This window comes from Oncorhynchus keta, unplaced genomic scaffold, assembly GCF_023373465.1.
Source record: "Oncorhynchus keta strain PuntledgeMale-10-30-2019 unplaced genomic scaffold, Oket_V2 Un_contig_992_pilon_pilon, whole genome shotgun sequence".
Lineage (NCBI taxonomy): Eukaryota > Metazoa > Chordata > Actinopteri > Salmoniformes > Salmonidae > Oncorhynchus > Oncorhynchus keta.
The window spans coordinates 200,332-224,284 of NW_026290727.1; the positions used below are offsets into that span (position 1 = coordinate 200,332).

At 39.7% G+C, this 23,953-nt stretch overlaps 1 protein-coding gene and 1 long non-coding RNA gene across 3 annotated transcripts in view; one reads left to right on the forward strand and one right to left on the reverse strand.

The window, feature by feature from the left end:
- Window positions 1–6,122: 6,122 nt before the first annotated feature.
- On the forward strand, window positions 6,123–13,446 carry LOC118374233 (G-protein coupled receptor 4-like). Of its 2 annotated transcripts, XM_035760610.2 has the most exons (4): window positions 6,123–7,846; window positions 8,350–8,562; window positions 9,525–9,742; window positions 12,273–13,446. In XM_035760610.2, the coding sequence occupies exons 2-4, from the start codon at window positions 8,385–8,387 to the stop codon at window positions 12,813–12,815; spliced, it is 939 nt and encodes a 312-aa protein (XP_035616503.1). In that variant the 5' UTR covers window positions 6,123–7,846; window positions 8,350–8,384; the 3' UTR covers window positions 12,816–13,446. The 2 variants fall into 2 exon arrangements, with proteins under 2 accessions (XP_035616503.1, XP_035616504.1); XM_035760611.1 differs by lacking the exon at window positions 6,123–7,846 and having other exon boundaries at window positions 8,373–8,482.
- Window positions 13,447–23,217: 9,771 nt separating this feature from the next.
- The window catches only part of LOC118374234 (uncharacterized), a 34,151-nt gene continuing 33,415 nt past the window's right edge, over window positions 23,218–23,953 (reverse strand). Inside the window, exon 7 of the long non-coding RNA XR_008126644.1 lies at window positions 23,218–23,402. This is a non-coding gene — a long non-coding RNA (uncharacterized LOC118374234). The remainder of the gene's footprint in view (window positions 23,403–23,953) is intronic.

A 23,953-nucleotide genomic window follows, 5' to 3' on the forward strand; every position in this document is an offset into this window, starting at 1 on the left:
GAGCAGGGCTGGAGCAAAAGCCTGCACACCCAGGAGCTGCACTGCTTTTTCTGTACACAGACCTATAGACCTACATCTGGTCATACACAATGCCACCCCTGGCATTGTAATGGTGTTCCGATGTTCCATAACATTAGATTCTATCTATTCCAATCAGCGAGGAATCAGTTAGTTCCAAGAACTGGCGGAATTCAAATGACCCTCAAACAAATCAAATTGTATTGGTTACATACACATATTTATCAGATGTCATGGCAGGTGTAGCTCATGCTTGTGTTCCTCATGTTTAGTATGATGTAACTTCCAAACCTGGATAAAACATGTCATAATGTGTATATATATACAGTTGATGTCGGAAGTTTACATACACTTAGGTTGGAGTCATTAAAACTCGTTTTTCAACCACTCCACAAATTTCTGGTCAACGAACTATAGTTTTGGCAAGTCGGTTAGAACATTTACCTTGTGCATGACACAAGTCAGTTAGAACATTTACCTTGTGCATGACACAAGTCAGTTAGAACATTTACCTTGTGCATGACACAAGTCAGTTAGAACATTTACCTTGTGCATGACACAAGTCAGTTAGAACATTTACCTTGTGCATGACACAAGTCAGTTAGAACATTTACCTTGTGCATGACAAGTCAGTTAGAACATTTACCTTGTGCATGACACAAGTCAGTTAGAACATTTAACTTGTGCATGACACAAGTCAGTTAGAACATTTACCTTGTGCATGACACAAGTCAGTTAGAACATTTACCTTGTGCATGACACAAGTCAGTTAGAACATTTACCTTGTGCATGACACAAGTCAGTTAGAACATTTACCTTGTGCATGACACAAGTCAGTTAGAACATTTACCTTGTGCATGACAAGTCAGTTAGAACATTTACCTTGTGCATGACACAAGTCAGTTAGAACATTTAACTTGTGCATGACACAAGTCAGTTAGAACATTTACCTTGTGCATGACACAAGTCAGTTAGAACATTTACCTTGTGCATGACACAAGTCAGTTAGAACATTTACCTTGTGCATGACACAAGTCAGTTAGAACATTTACCTTGTGCATGACAAGTCAGTTAGAACATTTACCTTGTGCATGACACAAGTCAGTTAGAACATTTACCTTGTGCATGACACAAGTCAGTTAGAACATTTACCTTGTGCATGACAAGTCAGTTAGAACATTTACCTTGTGCATGACACAAGTCAGTTAGAACATTTAACTTGTGCATGACACAAGTCAGTTAGAACATTTACCTTGTGCATGACACAAGTCAGTTAGAACATTTACCTTGTGCATGACAAGTCAGTTAGAACATTTACCTTGTGCATGACACAAGTCAGTTAGAAGTGAGTTTGAATTTACCTTTGTGCATGACACAAGTCAGTTAGAACATTTACCTTGTGCATGACAAGTCAGTTAGAACATTTACCTTGTGCATGACACAAGTCAGTTAGAACATTTACCTTGTGCATGACACAAGTCAGTTAGAACATTTACCTTGTGCATGACACAAGTCAGTTAGAACATTTACCTTGTGCATGACACAAGTCAGTTAGAACATTTACCTTGTGCATGACACAAGTCAGTTAGAACATTTACCTTGTGCATGACACAAGTCAGTTAGAACATTTACCTTGTGCATGACACAAGTCAGTTAGAACATTTACCTTGTGCATGACAAGTCAGTTAGAACATTTACCTTGTGCATGACACAAGTCAGTTAGAACATTTATCTTGTGCATGACACAAGTCAGTTAGAACATTTACCTTGTGCATGACACAAGTCAGTTAGAACATTTATCTTGTGCATGACACAAGTCAGTTAGAACATTTATCTTGTGCATGACACAAGTCAGTTAGAACATTTACCTTGTGCATGACAAGTCAGTTAGAACATTTATCTTGTGCATGACACAAGTCAGTTAGAACATTTACCTTGTGCATGACACAAGTCAGTTAGAACATTTACCTTGTGCATGACACAAGTCAGTTAGAACATTTATCTTGTGCATGACACAAGTCAGTTAGAACATTTATCTTGTGCATGACACAAGTCAGTTAGAACATTTATCTTGTGCATGACACAAGTCAGTTAGAACATTTATCTTGTGCATGACACAAGTCAGTTAGAACATTTATCTTGTGCATGACACAAGTCAGTTAGAACATTTATCTTGTGCATGACACAAGTCAGTTAGAACATTTATCTTGTGCATGACACAAGTCAGTTAGAACATTTACCTTGTGCATGACACAAGTCAGTTAGAACATTTATCTTGTGCATGACACAAGTCAGTTAGAACATTTATCTTGTGCATGACACAAGTCAGTTAGAACATTTACCTTGTGCATGACAAGTCAGTTAGAACATTTATCTTGTGCATGACACAAGTCAGTTAGAACATTTACCTTGTGCATGACACAAGTCAGTTAGAACATTTATCTTGTGCATGACACAAGTCAGTTAGAACATTTACCTTGTGCATGACACAAGTCAGTTAGAACATTTATCTTGTGCATGACACAAGTCAGTTAGAACATTTATCTTGTGCATGACACAAGTCAGTTAGAACATTTACCTTGTGCATGACACAAGTCAGTTAGAACATTTACCTTGTGCATGACAAGTCAGTTAGAACATTTACCTTGTGCATGACACAAGTCAGTTTTCCAACCATTGTTTACAGATGATTTCACTTATAATTAAAATCCAGTAGGTCAGAAGTTTACATACACTGAGTTGACTGCCTTTAAACAGCTTGGAAAATTCCAGAAAATTATGTCATGGCTTTAGAAGCTTCTGATAGGCTAATTGGCATTTTATGTGTCAATTGGTGGTGTACCTGTGGATGTATTTCAAGGCCTAAGTGCCTCTTTGCTTGACATCATGGGAAAATCAAAAGAAATCAGCCAAGACCTCAGATAAAAAATTGTAGACCTCCACAAGTCTGGTTCATCCTTGGGAGCAATTTCCAAACGTCTGAAGGTACCACGTTCATCTGTACAAACAATAGTACGCAAGTATAAACACCATGGGACCACGCAGCCATCATACTGCTCAGGAAGGAGACACGTTCTGTCTCCTAGAGAGGAACGTACTTTGGTGCGAAAAGTGCAAATCAATCCCAGAACAACAGCAAAGGACCTTGTGAAGGTGCTGGAGGAAACGGGTACCAAAGTATCTATATCCACAGTAAAACGAGTCCTATATCGACATAACCTGAAAGGGTGCTCAACAAGGAGGAAGCCACTGCTCCAAAACTGCCATAAAAAGCCAGACTATGGTTTGCAACTGCACATGGGGACAAAGATCGTACTTTTTGGAGAAATGTCCTCTTGTCTGATGAAACAAAAATAGAACTGTTTGGCCATAATGACCATCGTTATGTTTGGATGAAAAAATGGGAGGCTTGCAAGCCGAAGAACACCATCCCAACCGTGAAGCACGTGGGTGGCAGCATCATGTTGTGGGGCTGCTTTGCTGGAGGAGGGACTGGTGCACTTCACAAAATAGATGGCATCATGAGGATGGAAAATTATTTTGATATATTGATGCAACATCTCAAGGCATCAGTCAGGAAGTTAAAGCTTGGTCGCAAATGGGTCTTCCAAATGGACAATGACCCCAAGCATACTTCCAAAGTTGTGGCAAAATGGCTTAAGGACAACAGACTCAAGGTATTGCATCGGCCATCACAAAGCCCTGACCTCAATCCTATAGAAAATGTGTGGGCAGAACTGAAAAAGCTTTTGTGAGCAAGGAGGCCTACAAACTTGACTCAGTTACACCAGCTCTGTCAGGAGGAATGGGCCAAAATTCACTCAACTTATTGTGGGAAGCTAGTGGAAGGCTACCCAAAACGTTTGACCCAAGATAAACAATTTAAAGGCAATGCTACCAAATACTAATTGAGTGTATGTAAACTTCTGACCCACTGGGAATGTGATGAAATAAATAAAAGCTGAAATAAATCATCCTCTCTACTATTTTTCTGACATTTCACATTCTTAAAATGAAGTGGTGATCCTACCTGACCTAAAACAGGGAATTTCTACAAGGATTACATGTCAGGAATTGTGAAAAACTTAGTTTAAATGTATTTTGCAAAGGTGTATGTAAACTTATGACTTCAACTGTCCAAATTTTGGACACACCTATATTGTAAAAATAATAGTGAAGTGATTTTACATGGTAGAATCATAGTGAAGACATTAAAACTATGAAATAACACATATGGAATCATGTAGTAACCAATAAAGTGTTAAACAAATCTGAATATATTTTATATCTGAGATTCTACAAAGTAGCCACCCTTTGCCTTGATGACAGCTTTGCACTCTCTTGGAATTCTCGCAAAATTTAACCTTTATTTTAACTAGGCAAGTCAGTTAAGAACAAATTCTAATTTAAAATTACAGCCTACCGGGGAACAGTGGGTTAACTGCCTTGTTCAGGGTCAGAATGCCAGAATTTTACCTTGGGGATTCGATCCAGCAACCTTTCGGTTACTGGCCCAACTCTCTAACCACTAGGTTACCTGCCCCTACGATTGTTCCGTTTGGCCGGGCGGCCAGCTCTTGGAGGTGATCTTCAGTGCTGCAGAAATGTTTTGGTCTGTGCCTCGACACAATCCTGTCTCTGAGCTCTACAGACAATTTCTTTGACCTCATGGCTTGGTTTTTGCTCTGACATGCACTGTCAATTGTGGGACCTTATATAGACAGGTGTGTGCCTTTCCAAATCATGTCCAATCAATTGATTTTACCACAGGTGGACTCCAATCAAGTTGTGGATACATCTCAAGGATGATCAGTAGAATGAGGATGCACCTGAACTCAATTTCGAGTCTCACAGCAAAGGGTCTGAATACTTTGAATATTTCTGTTTTTTTTATACATTTGCAAAGATTTGTCATTATGGGGTATTGTGTGTAGACTGCTGAGGATTATTTATTTTGTAATCCATTTTAGAATAAGGCTGTAATGTAACAAAATGTGGAAAAAGTCAAGGGGTCTGAATACCTTCCGAAGGCAATATATATATATATTAAGAATAACTGAGAATCAATATGTAGCCATAGTCTAGTGACTGTAAAAAGTCAATGGATCAATACCCAATAACCCATTCAGGCCACACACTTCACAGTACATGACAGGCCCTGTTCCAGAGTGTAGAACGGTGAGTAAACATCACGTGAAGTGTAGCTGCCTGTAATATGCCACTGTAAGGGACAGATCAAAATGCACCCGGGGAGTGTCGTCAAACCTTTTTAAAAATATAGATTTTTACAAATATATTTTACTGGGCACAAGGGAGGGTAGTACGTTTTGCCCCTGGTTTACATTTGCTCATCTCCTTGTATTTTCTCTATAAACAATCGGTTGACTTACTTTTGATATTAACCTAATACAGTTTAGAAATGTTTGAAGGTTTGCTATGGTGTGGCTATTATTAAGCTTTAGCTACTGCAGGTCAATTTGAGGTGAGGTGTGTTTTGTGTGTGTTGACTGGTTGAGAACTAAATGCCCTAAAGGCATCATTCTTCTGCTAACCTGTGTCTACCCTACAAGACAACCTGAGCCTTGTCTGCAAGATCTTGCGTTGTATTTCTCATGTCTCTGGTGCTACTGTTGACTTGCATCACCTGTTGACAGTGTGGAGGGCCTAGTCTACTTGGCCCTCTAAGTTACATCAGAGAGAGAACATATTACATTGTAAGACAGCCAAGACGCGTCCCTACTCACTATATAGTCCACTAGTTTTGACCAGAGCCATATGGCCCTATGTAGGGAATAGGGTGCCATTTCGGACACAGGCTTAGTGTATGGACACCATGTTGTTCATCACATCTATCCAACTCTACACCCCACCCCTACCGTTGAGTCATTTCCCGAAACATAATCACGATACCCCTTTCATAGGCACCGCCCATCCTGTTCAGTGCCATCAACCAATCACGACCTTCCGTTGCGGCTGCGCCAAAGAGAGGCCATAATGTTGAGGTTGTCGAGGTTCCCCAGATTGGTTGTTTCCATAAGTGTCATCCTCCTACTGTCTCTCTCTCCCTCCCTACCTCTCTCTCTCCCAGGAGACTGTCTTTATTAAGCATTGGCCCCTGTGAGACGGTGCCATATGGAGTAAGGGTCCGGTTTGGCATACAGCTTGGCTTCTGGGGGCCAACAGCGAGATAAAGAGCTCTGCTACGGAGGATAGGGAAGAGCTGTGGCTTTGCTACTTGGAGTCAGTTGGCTCGACTCGATAGTTTGTAATCAACAGTCATTGAGTCCAGGGTTAACTAGACATATAGATTGGAAACGGAAAACACACTGAAATAGTTTGTTCTACTGAGGGACTGAGACTGAAGGAAAAGTGTGGAGGAGGACCAGTGAAATAGTTTGTTCTACTGAGGGACTGAGACTGAAGGAAAAGTGTGGAGGAGGACCAGTGAAATAGTTTGTTCTACTGAGGGACTGAGACTGAAGGAGAAGATTGGAGGAGGACCAGTGAAATAGTTTGTTCTACTGAGGGACTGAGACTGAAGGAGAAGATTGGAGGAGGACCAGTGAAATAGTTTGTTCTACTGAGGGACTGAGACTGAAGGAAAAGTGTGGAGGAGGACCAGTGAAATAGTTTGTTCTACTGAGGGACTGAGACTGAAGGAAAAGTGTGGAGGAGGACCAGTGAAATAGTTTGTTCTACTGAGGGATTGAGACTGAAGGAAAAGATTGGAGGAGGACCAGTGAAATAGTTTGTTCTACTGAGGGATTGAGACTGAAGGAGAAGATTGGAGGAGGACCAGTGAAATAGTTTGTTCTACTGAGGGACTGAGACTGAAGGAAAAGTGTGGAGGAGGACCAGTGAAATAGTTTGTTCTACTGAGGGATTGAGACTGAAGGAGAAGATTGGAGGAGGACCAGTGAAATAGTTTGTTCTACTGAGGGATTGAGACTGAAGGAAAAGTGTGGAGGAGGACCAGTGAAATAGTTTGTTTTACTGAGGGACAGAGACTGAAGGAGAAGATTGGAGGAGGACCAGTGAAATAGTTTGTTCTACTGAGGGATTGAGACTGAAGGAAAAGTGTGGAGGAGGACCAGTGAAATAGTTTGTTCTACTGAGGGACTGAGACTGAAGGAAAAGTGTGGAGGAGGACCAGTGAAATAGTTTGTTCTACTGAGGGACTGAGACTGAAGGAAAAGTGTGGAGGAGGACCAGTGAAATAGTTTGTTCTACTGAGGGACTGAGACTGAAGGAGAAGATTGGAGGAGGACCAGTGAAATAGTTTGTTCTACTGAGGGACTGAGACTGAAGGAGAAGATTGGAGGAGGACCAGTGAAATAGTTTGTTCTACTGAGGGACTGAGACTGAAGGAAAAGTGTGGAGGAGGACCAGTGAAATAGTTTGTTCTACTGAGGGACTGAGACTGAAGGAAAAGTGTGGAGGAGGACCAGTGAAATAGTTTGTTCTACTGAGGGATTGAGACTGAAGGAAAAGATTGGAGGAGGACCAGTGAAATAGTTTGTTCTACTGAGGGATTGAGACTGAAGGAGAAGATTGGAGGAGGACCAGTGAAATAGTTTGTTCTACTGAGGGACTGAGACTGAAGGAAAAGTGTGGAGGAGGACCAGTGAAATAGTTTGTTCTACTGAGGGATTGAGACTGAAGGAGAAGATTGGAGGAGGACCAGTGAAATAGTTTGTTCTACTGAGGGATTGAGACTGAAGGAGAAGATTGGAGGAGGACCAGTGAAATAGTTTGTTCTACTGAGGGATTGAGACTGAAGGAGAAGATTGGAGGAGGACCAGTAGAGGGACGTATCATCTCTGTTGAGGTAGGTGAGACTTTGACTTTTTACTGTATTTGATAGCAATTTGTCAGTTTTATAAGTCGTAATATTCCTCAGAAGAAATGTAAGTGGCTATCTATTCGATTTGAACGAGTAATGCATTATGATAACAGGTTTTTAAGCATCAATTTTAATAGGTGCAGCAAAGCGCAATGAAATGATATAAGTGATTTTTTGACGTCAGCCAACAATATGGAGGGATTTTTGTGGCAATTTATTTTGGTATGAAAATCCATTCATACAATAAACTGAACAGATCCGTAAATTATATAAAATACTTTTTATGACAACATGCAAAAGTTAATGTAGTGGAATATAATCGCTTGATGATAGCAGGCAGCAGGTCAAAGTCTGTTGGTCCTCAACTCTGTCATACACAATACAGATAAAATGATATACACTACAATTATATACAGCTATACAGTATATATTATATGCAATTATACATTTGTAACTCGTGTCAATTGTTCCCTTTTCCTCCTGTTTAGATCCAAATCTCTTCTCCACTTTGACCCCACCTTCCATGGCGATGATTGCTAACTCCACGGGGATGACCTCCAATGACCTCTCCCTGAACTCAACGTCGACCCTTAGTCCGGAACCTTGGACCCCGCCTCCTTGGTACCAATTCCACGTCTGCTCCGTGGCCCCTTACGGATTCATCTTCTACTTTGGAGTCAAAGTCTTCAACCTGGCCATAGGTGTAGTAGCATGATATACTACATTACCCACAATGCTGTGGTAGTAGGTGTAGTAGAATGATATACTACATTAAACATAATGCTCTGGTTGTATTTGTAGTAGGACAAATGTATTACATTACCCATAATGCTCTGGGAGTAGGTGTAGTAGAATGATATACTACTACATTACCCATAATGCTCTGGGAGTAGGTGTAGTAGAATGATATACTACTACATTACCCATAATGCTCTGGGAGTAGGTGTAGTAGAATGTTGTTTATGATGAAAATGAAAATGTTACAGTTTGACACTTTCACGTATTTGGAGTAATAACATGTTCAACTACTTAAGACATTGGCTGGAATCTAGGTTGTGCCTTTAGATTTAGCAACAATGAACAACTAAGAAAGAGTTTCCCTTCTCTCATTGATTTCTCATATCCCAAACCCTGGCCTGATCTGCTTGGTCTGCTTCCCGGAAGTCTTTCAATCTTCCGCCTTTTGGTTGAGAAACTATGTGGCAGCATGATGTACTACAGTACCCATAATGCTGTGGTAGTAAGTGTCGTAGCATGATGTACTACAGTACCCATAATGCTGTGGTAATGGGTGGAGTAGCATGATGTACTTCAGTACCCATAATGATGTGGTAGTAAGTGAAGTAGTGTGATATACTACAGTACCCATAATGCTGTGATAGTAGGTGTAGTAACATGATGTATCTTTTCACCAGAACCCTATGAAGTAGTGCTCTGTATAGAGGGCTCTGATCAAAAGTAGTGCACTATACATGGAATAGGGAAAGTAGGACACTATATAGGGAATGGGTGCCATTTTGGACTCAGCCTTGGTAAAGATATTCCTGTCACTAACACAGTGGTGTCCCTACTGTCTATGGGGTCTGGTCAAAAGTAGTGCACGACATAGGGAATAGGGTGCCATTTGGGATGCATCCTAACACAGTCCTTATTGATGCAACAGGCACACCCTGCAATATACTGGTCCTGTGGCACATCTCCAGCAGGAAAAGTGACTCGTCCACGTCTGACATCTTCATCTTTAATCTGGCTTTAATGGACACCTACTTCTGCCTCATGGGGCCCATAGACATGGTCAACAGGCTGGTTCTGGACCACCAAGGCATCTGGTACTTCCAACGCTTTGCCTACGGGGTCAAAGACACAGGACCCCTCTTCCTGGTGGGTAGATAATAAGGCCTAGGTAGTTATGTTATATAGACCTGGGTTATGTTATAATCTGGATTATGTTATCTTGTCCTGGGTTATATTATACTGTGGGTTATGTTATATAGACCTGGGTTATGTTATAATCTGGGTTATGTTATATAGACCTGGGATATGTTATAATCTGGGTTATGTTTTAATCTGGATTATGTTATCTTGTCCTGGGTTAAATTATAATGTGGGCTATGTTATATAGACTTGGGTTATGTTATAATCTGGGTTATGTTATATAGACCTGGGATATGTTATAATCTCTGTTACGTTCTAATCTTAGTTATGTTATATAGACCTGGATTATATTATATTGTGGGTTATGTTATAATCTGGGTTATGTTATAGACCTGGGTTATATTATAATTTGGGTTGGGTTATGATATAATCTGGGTTATGTTATATAGACCTTGGTTATGTTATATAGACCTGGGTCATATTATAATTTGGGTTATGATATAATCTGGGTTATGTTATATAGACCTGGGTTATATTATAATTTGGGTTGGGTTATGATATAATCTGGGTTATGTTATATAGACCTTGGTTATGTTATATAAACCTGGGATATGTTATAATCTGGGTTACGTTATAATCTGAGTTATGTTATATAGACCTGGGTTATATTATAATGTGGGTTATGTTATATAGACCTGGGTTATATTATAATCTGAGTTATGTTATATAGACCTGGGTTATATTATAATGTGGGTTATGTTATATAGACCTGGGTTACGTTATAATCTGAGTTATGTTATATAGACCTGGGTTACGTTATAATCTGAGTTATGTTATATAGACCTGGGTTATATTATAATGTGGGTTATGTTATATAGACCTGGGTTATATTATAATCTGAGTTATGTTATATAGACCTGGGTTATATTATAATGTGGGTTATGTTATATAGACCTGGGTTACGTTATAATCTGAGTTATGTTATATAGACCTGGGTTATATTATACTGTGGGTTATGTTACATAGACCTGGGTTATATTATAATATGGGCTATGTTTAAACCTGGATAGTTCATCCAATGCTTTGCCTACGGGGTCAAATCACCGCACCACTATTCTTGGTGGGTAGAAAATCTCAAATCTAAACATGACTGTGTACATCTGAAAAGATTGGTTTGTGAATTAAATGACCTTACAACTGTAGATTTTGATGAGGGAACTTGTGACATTAGGGTCTTTAAAATACATTGTATGGAACATTATATATTTTTTCTTGGTGTAACGGCTTTCTTCTGTGGAAGAAGGAGAGGACCAAAGCGCAACGTGGTTAGTGTTCATCATGTTTAATAAAGACGATAAAACGTGAACACTACAAAATAGAAAACAACAAATGTGAAAAAAACAAAACAGTTCTGTCTGGAGCAGACACACGAAGACAGACAACCACCCACAAAACCCAACACAAAACAGTTCTGTCTGGAGCAGACACACGAAGACAGAGACAACCACCCACAAAACCCAACACAAAACAGTTCTGTCTGGAGCAGACACACGAAGACAGAGACAACCACCCACAAAACCCAACACAAAACAGTTCTGTCTGGTGCAGACACACGAAGACAGAGACAACCACCCACAAAACCCAACACAAAACAGTTCTGTCTGGTGCAGACACACGAAGACAGAGACAACCACCCACAAAACCCAACACAAACCAGTTCTGTCTGGAGCAGACACACGAAGACAGAGACAACCACCCACAAAACCCAACACAAAACAGGCTACCTAAATATGGTTCCCAATCAGAGATAATGACTAACACCTGCCTCTGATTGAGAACCATATCAGGCCAAACATAGAAACGGGAAAACTAGACACACAACATAGAATGCCCACTCAGTTTACATCCTGACCAACACTAAAACAAAGAAAACACAAAATAACTATGGTCAGAACGTGACACTTGGGTCACGTTATAATCTGGGTTATGTTATATAGACCTGGTTTATTATGTTATAGTCTGGGTTATGTTCATATTATATTCTGGGTTATATTATAATGTGGGTTAGACCTAATCCCTCTCCATCTCTCCCCTCCCAGATGTGTATTTGTCTAGACCTGGGTGGTTATGTTATAATAATCTGCGTCAGGTAGCCTAGCAGTTAAGAGCAATGGACCAGTAACCAAAAGATCGCTGGTTTGAATCCCTGAGCAGACTAGGTGAAAAATCTGTCAGTGTCCTTGAGCAAGGCACTTAACCCTAAATGATCCTGCAAGTCTCTCTGGATAAGAGCATCTGCTAAATTACTCAAATGTAAATGTAAAAAACTGTTATAATTTGGGTCATATTTGAATCTGGGTTATGTTATAATCTGGGTTATATTATGATGTTCATTATTTTGTAGTCTGGTTATATTATAATCTGGGTTATGTTATAATCTGGGTCATGTTATAATCATAATTATGTTATAATCTGGGTTATATATTGAACTGGGTTATATTATAATCTGAGTTATATTCCATCTCTCTCCTCCCAGGTGTGTATCTGTCTGGACCGCTACGTGGCCGTGGTCCATCCGGTGCTGTTCACCGGTATCCGTGACAACAAGATCCGCATTGGTGTCTCCGTGGTAACCTGGGCCCTCATCCTGGCCTACAGCCTCACAAAGAGCATCCTGGGAGTCATGTCTGTCAACGAGGTGTTCAGCGGCCTCATCCTCTTCGCCTTCGCCGTCATGATCTACTGTAACCTCTCCATCATATGGGTCCTACGCCGCTCCGTAGCCGGGAAGGAGGTGATGCACCCCGTGAAGAAGAAGGCCTTCAAAATGGTGCTGGTCATCTTGGGTATAATCTTCGTCAACTACCTTCCTCCTGTGGCTCTTGTTCCGTTCTTCTCCTACTACACGTTCGTCCAGTTCCGCTGTCAGGTGACTATCAGTGTGTTCGCCATCATGGATCTGAGTTGTAGTATGGAGCCACTTCTGTATATGACCAAGATGGACAGGCCTGCGTGTGTACCTGGCTGGTGCTGTGCGGGGGAGAGCTCGGTCAAGAAACCCTACGAGGTTAAAGTGTGATGGGGCTCATCACTATCCTGCCAAGTTACAAAGTCAGAAGGCCCAATCATTTCTACGATTCCTCTTCTTAAACTCCGATTTTAAACCTTAACTTTAACCGAACCTTAACCACACTGCTAACCGTATGCCTAACCCTAACCTTAAATTAAGACCAAAAATAACATTTCTGTTGGCAGACATTTTTACGTTAAAGCCAATTCTGACTTTGCAGCTTGGCCATCTACTGGGAACCATGTGATGAGGGAGAGAAGAAGAGGCTGGTGGGTGGAGCTATACGAGGATGGGTTCATTGTAATGGCTGGAATAAATGGAATGGACCATGTGTTTCATGTGCGTGATTCTGTTCCATTTATTCTATTCCAACCATTACAATGAGCCTGTCCTCCTATATCTTTGCCCACCAGCCTCCAGTGGGGTGACCATCTACCAACTACCAACTCCTGTCCTGGAGAGCCACTGCTGTGCAGGCTTTAGGCCCAGCCCTGCAGTACACATTATATTCAGCCTGCACAGTCCTGGCATGTCTTAAATTAGGTAGGCCGCAATACACACATTTAGATATATCACAGGGTAAATGTATTGTGTGTGGACATGTATACTGCTGTATTGCCAATAAATACTATTCATATTATTAATATGTGTTATTATTATTATCATTAATAATGAATAATCATTTGTGATTTCCTAGAATGTGTTTGTTTATTTATTTATACTTCATTTTGGGCTCCCGAGTGTCGCAGCGGCACTACATCTCAGTGCTTGAGGCGTCACTACAGACAGCCTGGTTCGAATGCAGGCTGTATCACAAACGGCCATAATTGGGAGTCCCATAGGGTGGCGCACAATTGGCCCAGCGTCGTCCGTGTTTGGCCGGTGTAAGCAATCTTTGTAAATAAGAATTTGTTCTTAACTTACTTGCCTAGTTAAATAAAGTTTAATAAAAAAATATTTTAAAAATTCACCATAGTTGGCCCATAAGCAATGTCTCCCAGTGTAGATCTCCCATTTGGACCGGATCTGGCCTGTCTAATGCCTCACATTGCCAGTGTAGATCTCCCATTTGGACCAGATCTGGCCTGTCTAATGCTTCACATTGCCAGTGTAGATCTCCCATTTGGACCAGATCTGGCCTGTCTAATGCTTCACATTGCCAGTGTAGATCTCCCATTTGGACCAGATCTGGCCTGTCTAATGCTTCACATTACCAGTGTAGATCTCCCATTTGGACCGGATCTGGTCTGTCTAATGCTTCACATTGCCAGGGTAGATCTCCCATTTGGACCAGATCTGGTCTGTCTAATGCTTCACATTGCCAGTGTAGATCTCCCATTTGGACCGGATCTGGCCTGTCTAATGCTTCACATTGCCAGTGTAGATCTCCCATTTGGACCGGATCTGGTCTGTCTAATGCTTCACATTGCCAGTGTAGATCTCCCATTTGGACCGGATCTGGCCTGTCTAATGCTTCACATTACCAGTGTAGATCTCCCATTTGGACCGGATCTGGCCTGTCTAATGCTTCACATTGCCAGTGTAGATCTCCCATTTGGACCGGATCTGGCCTGTCTAATGCTTCACATTACCAGTGTAGATCTCCCATTTGGACCGGATCTGGCCTGTCTAATGCTTCCCATTGCCAGTGTAGATCTCCCATTTGGACCGGATCTGGCCTGTCTAATGCTTCACATTGCCAGTGTAGATCTCCCATTTGGACCGGATCTGGCCTGTCTAATGCTTCACATTGCCAGGGTAGATCTCCCATTTGGACCGGATCTGGCCTGTCTAATGCTTCACATTGCCAGTGTAGATCTCCCATTTGGACCGGATCTGGCCTGTCTAATGCTTGACATTGCCAGTGTAGATCTCCCATTTGGACCGGATCTGGCCTGTCTAATGCTTCACATTGCCAGTGTAGATCTCCCATTTGGACCGGATCTGGCCTGTCTAATGCTTCACATTGCCAGTGTAGATCTCCCATTTGGACCGGATCTGGCCTGTCTAATGCTTCACATTGCCAGTGTAGATCTCCCATTTGGACCGGATCTGGCCTGTCTAATGCTTCACATTGCCAGTGTAGATCTCCCATTTGGACCGGATCTGGCCTGTCTAATGCTTCACATTGCCAGTGTAGATCTCCCATTTGGACCGGATCTGGCCTGTCTAATGCTTCACATTGCCAGTGTAGATCTCCCATTTGGACCAGATCTGGCCTGTCTAATGCTTCACATTGCCAGTGTAGATCTCCCATTTGGACCGGATCTGGCCTGTCTAATGCTTCACATTGCCAGTGTAGATCTCCCATTTGGACCGGATCTGGCCTGTCTAATGCTTCACATTGCCAGTGTAGATCTCCCATTTGGACCGGATCTGGCCTGTCTAATGCTTCACATTGCCAGTGTAGATCTCCCATTTGGACCAGATCTGGCCTGTCTAATGCTTCACATTGCCAGTGTAGATCTCCCATTTGGACCGGATCTGGTCTGTCTAATGCTTCACATTGCCAGTGTAGATCTCCCATTTGGACCGGATCTGGTCTGTCTAATGCTTCACATTGCCAGTGTAGATCTCCCATTTGGACCAGATCTGGCCTGTCTAATGCTTCACATTGCCAGTGTAGATCTCCCATTTGGACCAGATCTGGCCTGTCTAATGCTTCACATTGCCAGTGTAGATCTCCCATTTGGACCGGATCTGGTCTGTCTAATGCTTCACATTGCCAGTGTAGATCTCCCATTTGGACCAGATCTGGCCTGTCTAATGCTTCACATTGCCAGTGTAGATCTCCCATTTGGACCGGATCTGGCCTGTCTAATGCTTCACATTGCCAGTGTAGATCTCCCATTTGGACCAGATCTGGCCTGTCTAATGCTTCACATTGCCAGTGTAGATCTCCCATTTGGACCGGATCTAGCCTGTCTAATGCTTCACATTGCCAGTGTAGATCTCCCATTTGGACCAGATCTGGCCTGTCTAATGCTTCACATTGCCAGTGTAGATCTCCCATTTGGACCGGATCTGGCCTGTCTAATGCTTCACATTGCCAGTGTAGATCTCCCATTTGGACCAGATCTGGCCTGTCTAATGCTTCACATTGCCAGTGTAGATCTCCCATTTGGACCGGATCTGGTCTGTCTAATGCTTCACATTGCCAGTGTAGATCTCCCATTTGGACCGGATCTGGTCTGTCTAATGCTTCACATTGCCAGTGTACAGCTAACTGCCAAAATAAAGGAAACACTTCAGTAAATAAGGGATACAAAGTATATTGAAAGCAGGTGCACCCCACCCAGGTGTGGTTCCTTAGTTAATTAAGCAATTTTGGCTACACTCTTAGTATAGGGGATCACAATGGAAACAAGTCTTTGACTTTTTGTTTGTATAATCTTGGGAAATTTTGGTACATGGATTGGTTGCCTGGTGTGGCTTCTTTTTTATTTTTTTATTTTATTATTTTTTTTAATTTTACCCCTTTTTCTCCCCAATTTCGTGGTATCCAATTGTTGTAGTAGCTACTATCTTGTCTCATCGCTACAACTCCCGTACGGGCTCGGGAGAGACGAAGGTTGAAAGTCATGCGTCCTCCGATACACAACCCAACCAGCCGTACTGCGCGCATCCAACCCGGAAGCCAGCTGCACCAATGATCGGAGGGTACACCGTGTACCTGGCAACCTGGTTAGCGCGCACTGCGCCCGGCCTGCCACAGGAGTCGCTGGTACGCGATGAAACAAGGACATCCCTACCGACCAAGTCCTCCCTAACCCGGACGACGCTAGGCCAATTGTGCGTCGCCCCACGGACCTCCCGGTCACGGCCGGTTACGACAGAGCCTGGGCGCGAACCCAGGGACTCTGATGCAGTACAGCGCCCTTAACCACTGCGCCACCCGGGAGGCCTGGTGTGGCTTCTTTATGTATTTTAAATAGTCAAATTACCATTATAAAAATATATGTGATAGAGCAATCTGATGCCCATCTGCAAACTCGATAACGTGTTGCGTAACCATTAGTTACAATGCAACGTCTGCAATGTATTCGGCCTGGAACCTTCTAGTACCATGTCTCAGAGAGGAAGGAAATGACATAAGCTACATTCTACATTTAATATGTATACCACATTCGCTCGGTAAGTACACTTGATGATATCTTATAATATAGTGTTTGATAGTATGTTTTTAGTGATAAACAATACACTGAGTGTACAAAACAATAGGAGCACCTGCTGTTTCCATGACATAGACTGACCCGGTGAATCCAGGTGTCACTTGTGAAATCCACTTCAATAAGTGTAGATGAAGGGGAGGAGACGGGTTAAAGAAGGATTTTTAAGTCTTGAAAGAATTGAGACATGGATTGTGTGTGTGTGTGCCATTCAGAGGGGGTGTGGTAGTAGGTGCCAGGCTCACCGGTTTGTGTCCAATGCCGCTGGGTTTTTCACTCTCAACAGCTTCTTGTGTGTATCAAGAATGGTCCACCACCCAAAGGACATCCAGCAAACTTGACACAACTGTGGGAAGCATTGGAGTCAACATGGACCAGCATCCCTGTGGAACGCTTTCGACACCTTGTAGAGTCCATGCCCCAATGAACTGAGGATGTTCTGAGGGCAAAAAGGGGTGCAACTCATTATTAGGAAGGTGTTACTAATGTTTTCTACACTCTGTGTATATTCTGTTAATAATTGGACTCAATGCTACATTCAAGATTGTACAAATTAAATGGATTTGAAGCAATAAATGAATAATTATGTGTATACAGTGCTATAGACAGATCTTACTTCGTTTGATGGATAAGGTGTAGTAATTCACCAGCTACAGTTGACTACCTTCATGTTGCTAAGACTAGGTTGGGAGATGCAACAATGGCCTTGAGAACAGCACAAAGTGTGTTGGTGGTCTTTGTCTGGTCTGTGGTAGGTACGGTCTCATTCATAACTTTTCAGTAATAAGCTTTCTCCTATCCTTTGCTTTTCAATCTATAGACAATTGCTATATAACAATTCACAATAAGTAGTTTCCGAAGGTTTTTCCTGGTGTGCATTGTTCATTTCCTTGTTCATATTCATAGATGTCCCAAGCGGAACAAATATATTTAAATATACTTCAATTAATATATTTTATTATATTTAAGTATGTCTGTGACAAATATACCTAAGTATATTTAACATGATCTAAATTGGAGCAATTTTAAATAAATGTATTAAATGTATGTGTATTTTTTAGCATTAAGTATATTAGAATGAATTTAAAATTATTTAAATTGGGACACATTTTTTGTACTTCAGTATATTCTTAGTGTATTAGATAAAGAGCAAAACAAATACTTTGAAACACCTTAAGTACATTTTATGAACTGTACCAGTCAAAAGTTTGGACACCCCTACTCATTCAGGGGGTTTGCTTTATAGTTTCTTCAAAGTAGCCACCGTTTGCCTTGATGACAGCTTTGCACACTCTTGGAATTCTCTCCACCAGCTTCACCTGGAATAACTTTCCAACAGTCTTGTAGGAGTTCCCACATACGCTGAGCACTTGTTGGCTGCTTTTCCTTCCCTCTGCAGTCCAACTCAGCCCAAACCATCTCAATTGGGTTGAGGTCCGGTGATTGTGGAGGCCAGGTCATCTGATGCAGCACTCTATCACTCTGCTTCTTGGTCAAATAGCCCTTACAGAAACTGGAGGTGTGTTGGGTCATTGTCCTGTTGAGAAACAAATGATAGTCCCACTAAGCGCAAACCAGATGGGATGGCGTATCGCTGCAGAATGGTATGGTAGCCATGCTGGTTAAGTGTGCCTTGAATTCTAAATAAATCACAGACAGTGTCACTGGCAAAGCACCCCCACACCATCACACCTCCTCCATGCTTTACGGTGAGAACCACACATGTGGAGATAATCCGTTCACGTACTCCGCGTCTAACAGAGACACGGTGGTTGGAACCAAAATTCTCAGATTTCAACTGGTCTAATGTCCATTGCTCATGTTTCTTGGCCCAAGCAAGTCTCTTCTTCTTATTGGTGTCCTTTAGTAGTGTTCTTTTTGCAGCAATGCGACCATGAAGGCCTGATTCATGCAATCTCCTCTGAACAGTTGATGTTGAGATGTTACTTGAACTCTGTGAAACATTTTTTGGGGCTGAAATGTGTGAGGCTGGTTACTCTAATGAACTTATCCTCTGCAGCAGAGGTAACTCTGGGTCTTCCTTTTCTGTGGGAGTCCTCATGAGAGCCAGTTTCATCATAACGCTTGATGGTTTTTGCGACTGCGCTTGAAGAAACTTTCAAAGATCTTGACATTTTCCGTATTGACTGACCTTCATGTCTTAAATTAATGATGGACTGTCATTTGTCTTTCCTTATTTGAGCAGTTCTTGCCATAATATGGACTTGGTCTTTTAACGAATAGGGCTATCTTCTGCATACCACCCCTACCTTGTCACAACACAACTGATTAGCGCAAATGCATTAAGAAGGTAAGAAATTCCACAAATTAACTCTTAACAAGACACACCTGTTAATTGAAATGCATTCCAGGTGACTACTTCATGAAGCTGGTTCAGAGAATACCAAGGCTGCGGTCCAAACCCTTAAAAAACACAATGATGAGCCAAGCAAGGGAAGTTTGCAACGTAAGCCCCTCAGCCCTTATTTTTAGTCGGCTTTACGAGTGTGCAATTATGTTCACTCCGGGGCCTGATACTCCCCATAATTCAATTTGCGACGATTGTACATCAGCTAAGAAAAGTCAGCCAAAACTTAAAAACAACATCAGTGGAGAAGTCACCATACAAGTGTAAGTGAAATAGAATGCTACTAATAAACAAGTGTAAGTGAAATAGAATGCTACTAATAAACAAGTGTAAGTGAAATAGAATGCTACTAATAAACAAGTGTAAGTGAAATAGAATGCTACTAATAAACAAGTGTAAGTGAAATAGAATGCTACTAATAAACAAGTGTAAGTGAAATAGAATGCTACTAATAAACAAGTGTAAGTGAAATAGAATGCTACTAATAAACAAGTGTAAGTGAAATAGAATGCTACTAATAAACAAGTGTAAGTGAAATAGAATGCTACTAATAAACAAGTGTAAGTGAAATAGAATGCTACTAATAAACAAGTGTAAGTGAAATAGAATGCTACTAATAAACAAGTGTAAGTGAAATAGAATGCTACTAATAAACAAGTGTAAGTGAAATAGAATGCTACTAATAAACAAGTGTAAGTGAAATAGAATGCTACTAATAAACAAGTGTAAGTGAAATAGAATGCTACTAATAAACAAGTGTAAGTGAAATAGAATGCTACTAATAAACAAGTGTAAGTGAAATAGAATGCTACTAATAAACAAGTGTAAGTGAAATAGAATGCTACTAATAAACAAGTGTAAGTGAAATAGAATGCTACTAATAAACAAAAGTGAAATAGAATGCTACTAATAAACAAGTGTAAGTGAAATAGAATGCTACTAATAAACAAGTGTAAGTGAAATAGAATGCTACTAATAAACAAGTGTAAGTGAAATAGAATGCTACTAATAAACAAGTGTAAGTGAAATAGAATGCTACTAATAAACAAGTGTAAGTGAAATAGAATGCTACTAATAAACAAGTGTAAGTGAAATGAATGCTACTAATAAACAAGTGTAAGTGAAATAGAATGCTACTAATAAACAAGTGTAAGTGAAATAGAATGCTACTAATAAACAAGTGTAAGTGAAATAGAATGCTACTAATAAACAAGTGTAAGTGAAATAGAATGCTACTAATAAACAAGTGTAAGTGAAATAGAATGCTACTAATAAACAAGTGTAAGTGAAATAGAATGCTACTAATAAACAAGTGTAAGTGAAATAGAATGCTACTAATAAACAAGTGTAAGTGAAATAGAATGCTACTAATAAACAAGTGTAAGTGAAATAGAATGCTACTAATAAACAAGTGTAAGTGAAATAGAATGCTACTAATAAACAAGTGTAAGTGAAATAGAATGCTACTAATAAACAAGTGTAAGTGAAATAGAATGCTACTAATAAACAAGTGTAAGTGAAATAGAATGCTACTAATAAACAAGTGTAAGTGAAATAGAATGCTACTAATAAACAAGTGTAAGTGAAATAGAATGCTACTAATAAACAAGTGTAAGTGAAATAGAAGTGTTCTTTTTGCAGCAATGCTACTAATGAAGTGATAAGTGAAATAGAAGCTACTAATAAACAAGTGTAAGTGAAATAGAATGCTACTAATAAACAAGTGTACTAATAAACAAGTGAAATAGAATGCTACTAATAAACAAGTTAAGTGTAATGCTACTAATGAAATAGAATGCTACTAATAAACAAGTGTAAGTGAAATAGAATGCTACTAATAAACAAGTGTAAGTGAAATAGAATGCTACTAATAAACAAGTGTAAGTGAAATAGAATGCTACTAATAAACAAGTGTAAGTGAAATAGAATGCTACTAATAAACAAGTGTAAGTGAAATAGAATGCTACTAATAAACAAGTGTAAGTGAAATAGAATGCTACTAATAAACAAGTGTAAGTGAAATAGAATGTACTAATAAACAAGTGTAAGTGAAATAGAATGCTACTAATAAACAAGTGTAAGTGAAATAGAATGCTACTAATAAACAAGTGTAAGTGAAATAGAATGCTACTAATAAACAAGTGTAAGTGAAATAGAATGCTACTAATAAACAAGTGTAAGTGAAATAGAATGCTACTAATAAACAAGTGTAAGTGAAATAGAATGCTACTAATAAACAAGTGTAAGTGAAATAGAATGCTACTAATAAACAAGTGTAAGTGAAATAGAATGCTACTAATAAACAAGTGTAAGTGAAATAGAATGCTACTAATAAACAAGTGTAAGTGAAATAGAATGCTACTAATAAACAAGTGTAAGTGAAATAGAATGCTACTAATAAACAAGTGTAAGTGAAATAGAATGCTACTAATAAACAAGTGTAAGTGAAATAGAATGCTACTAATAAACAAGTGTAAGTGAAATAGAATGCTACTAATAAACAAGTGTAAGTGAAATAGAATGCTACTAATAAACAAGTGTAAGTGAAATAGAATGCTACTAATAAACAAGTGTAAGTGAAATAGAATGCTACTAATAAACAAGTGTAAGTGAAATAGAATGCTACTAATAAACAAGTGTAAGTGAAATAGAATGCTACTAATAAACAAGTGTAAGTGAAATAGAATGCTACTAATAAACAAGTGTAAGTGAAATAGAATGCTACTAATAAACAAGTGTAAGTGAAATAGAATGCTACTAATAAACTACTAATAAACAAGTGTAAGTGAAATAGAATGCTACTAATAAACAAGTGTAAGTGAAATAGAATGCTACTAATAAACAAGTGTAAGTGAAATAGAATGCTACTAATAAACAAGTGTAAGTGAAATAGAATGCTACTAATAAACAAGTGTAAGTGAAATAGAATGCTACTAATAAACTACTAATAAACAAGTGTAAGTGAAATAGAATGCTACTAATAAACAAGTGTAAGTGAAATAGAATGCTACTAATAAACAAGTGTAAGTGAAATAGAATGCTACTAATAAACAAGTGTAAGTGAAATAGAATGCTACTAATAAACAAGTGTAAGTGAAATAGAATGCTACTAATAAAACAAGTGTAAGTGAAATAGAATGCTACTAATAAACAAGTGTAAGTGAAATAGAATGCTACTAATAAACAAGTGTAAGTGAAATAGAATGCTACTAATAAACAAGTGTAAGTGAAATAGAATGCTACTAATAAACAAGTGTAAGTGAAATAGAATGCTACTAATAAACAAGTGTAAGTGAAATAGAATGCTACTAATAAACAAGTGTAAGTGAAATAGAATGCTACTAATAAACAAGTGTAAGTGAAATAGAATGCTACTAATAAACAAGTGTAAGTGAAATAGAATGCTACTAATAAACAAGTGTAAGTGAAATAGAATGCTACTAATAAACAAGTGTAAGTGAAATAGAATGCTACTAATAAACAAGTGTAAGTGAAATAGAATGCTACTAATAAACAAGTGTAAGTGAAATAGAATGCTACTAATAAACAAGTGTAAGTGAAATAGAATGCTACTAATAAACAAGTGTAAGTGAAATAGAATGCTACTAATAAACAAGTGTAAGTGAAATAGAATGCTACTAATAAACAAGTGTAAGTGAAATAGAATGCTACTAATAAACAAGTGTAAGTGAAATAGAATGCTACTAATAAACAAGTGTAAGTGAAATAGAATGCTACTAATAAACAAGTGTAAGTGAAATAGAATGCTACTAATAAACAAGTGTAAGTGAAATAGAATGCAACTAAGTTAGAAATGGTTCAACTAATGCACATGAAGGCCCAAACACGTGTGTTAAAATGTACATGTGTTTTTACTTGGTTCTTTTGGAAATGGTAGAAATAAAACATTTGGAAAACAGAAAGTAAAACACAGCTGCTCAAGATCCCAGGTGACATTTATTTACAATGTTTCCACCTTTAGGTCTTCATCAGACATCCATATCCCAGGTGGGGGTGGAAGGTCCTATATATAGGAACAGTATTCTGTGACATCACTTCCTGAAACAGGAGGTAAAAAATGTATAACAGTTTCACAATATTAACATTCAATGCATAGAGAGAGAATGTCATCAATATTTATAGTAATATACATACACATACAGCATTCAATAAGGATTCAAAAAAACACAAGAGGAATTAGAATTATTGAAACTATAAAAACATTTTCAAGTCAAGCTCCTCGTTAAGGCCAAGAGGAGACAGTGTGTACAGCCTGTGAATCCAGAAAGATTCCCTTTGAAGAAGTTTCCTCTCAGTGTCCCCTCCCCTGTGTTTCCTCTCAGTGTCCCCTCCCCTGTGTTTCCTCTCAGTGTCCCCTCCCCTGTTTTTCCTCTCAGTGTCCCCTCCCCTGTGTTTCCTCTCAGTGTCCCCTCCCCTGTGTTTCCTCTCAGTGTCCCCTCCCCTGTGTTTCCTCTCAGTGTCCCCTCCCCTGTGTTTCCTCTCAGTGTCCCCTCCCCTGTGTTTCCTCTCAGTGTCCCCTCCCCTGTGTTTCCTCTCAGTGTCCCCTCCCCTGTGTTTCCTCTCAGTGTCCCCTCCCCTGTGTTTCCTCT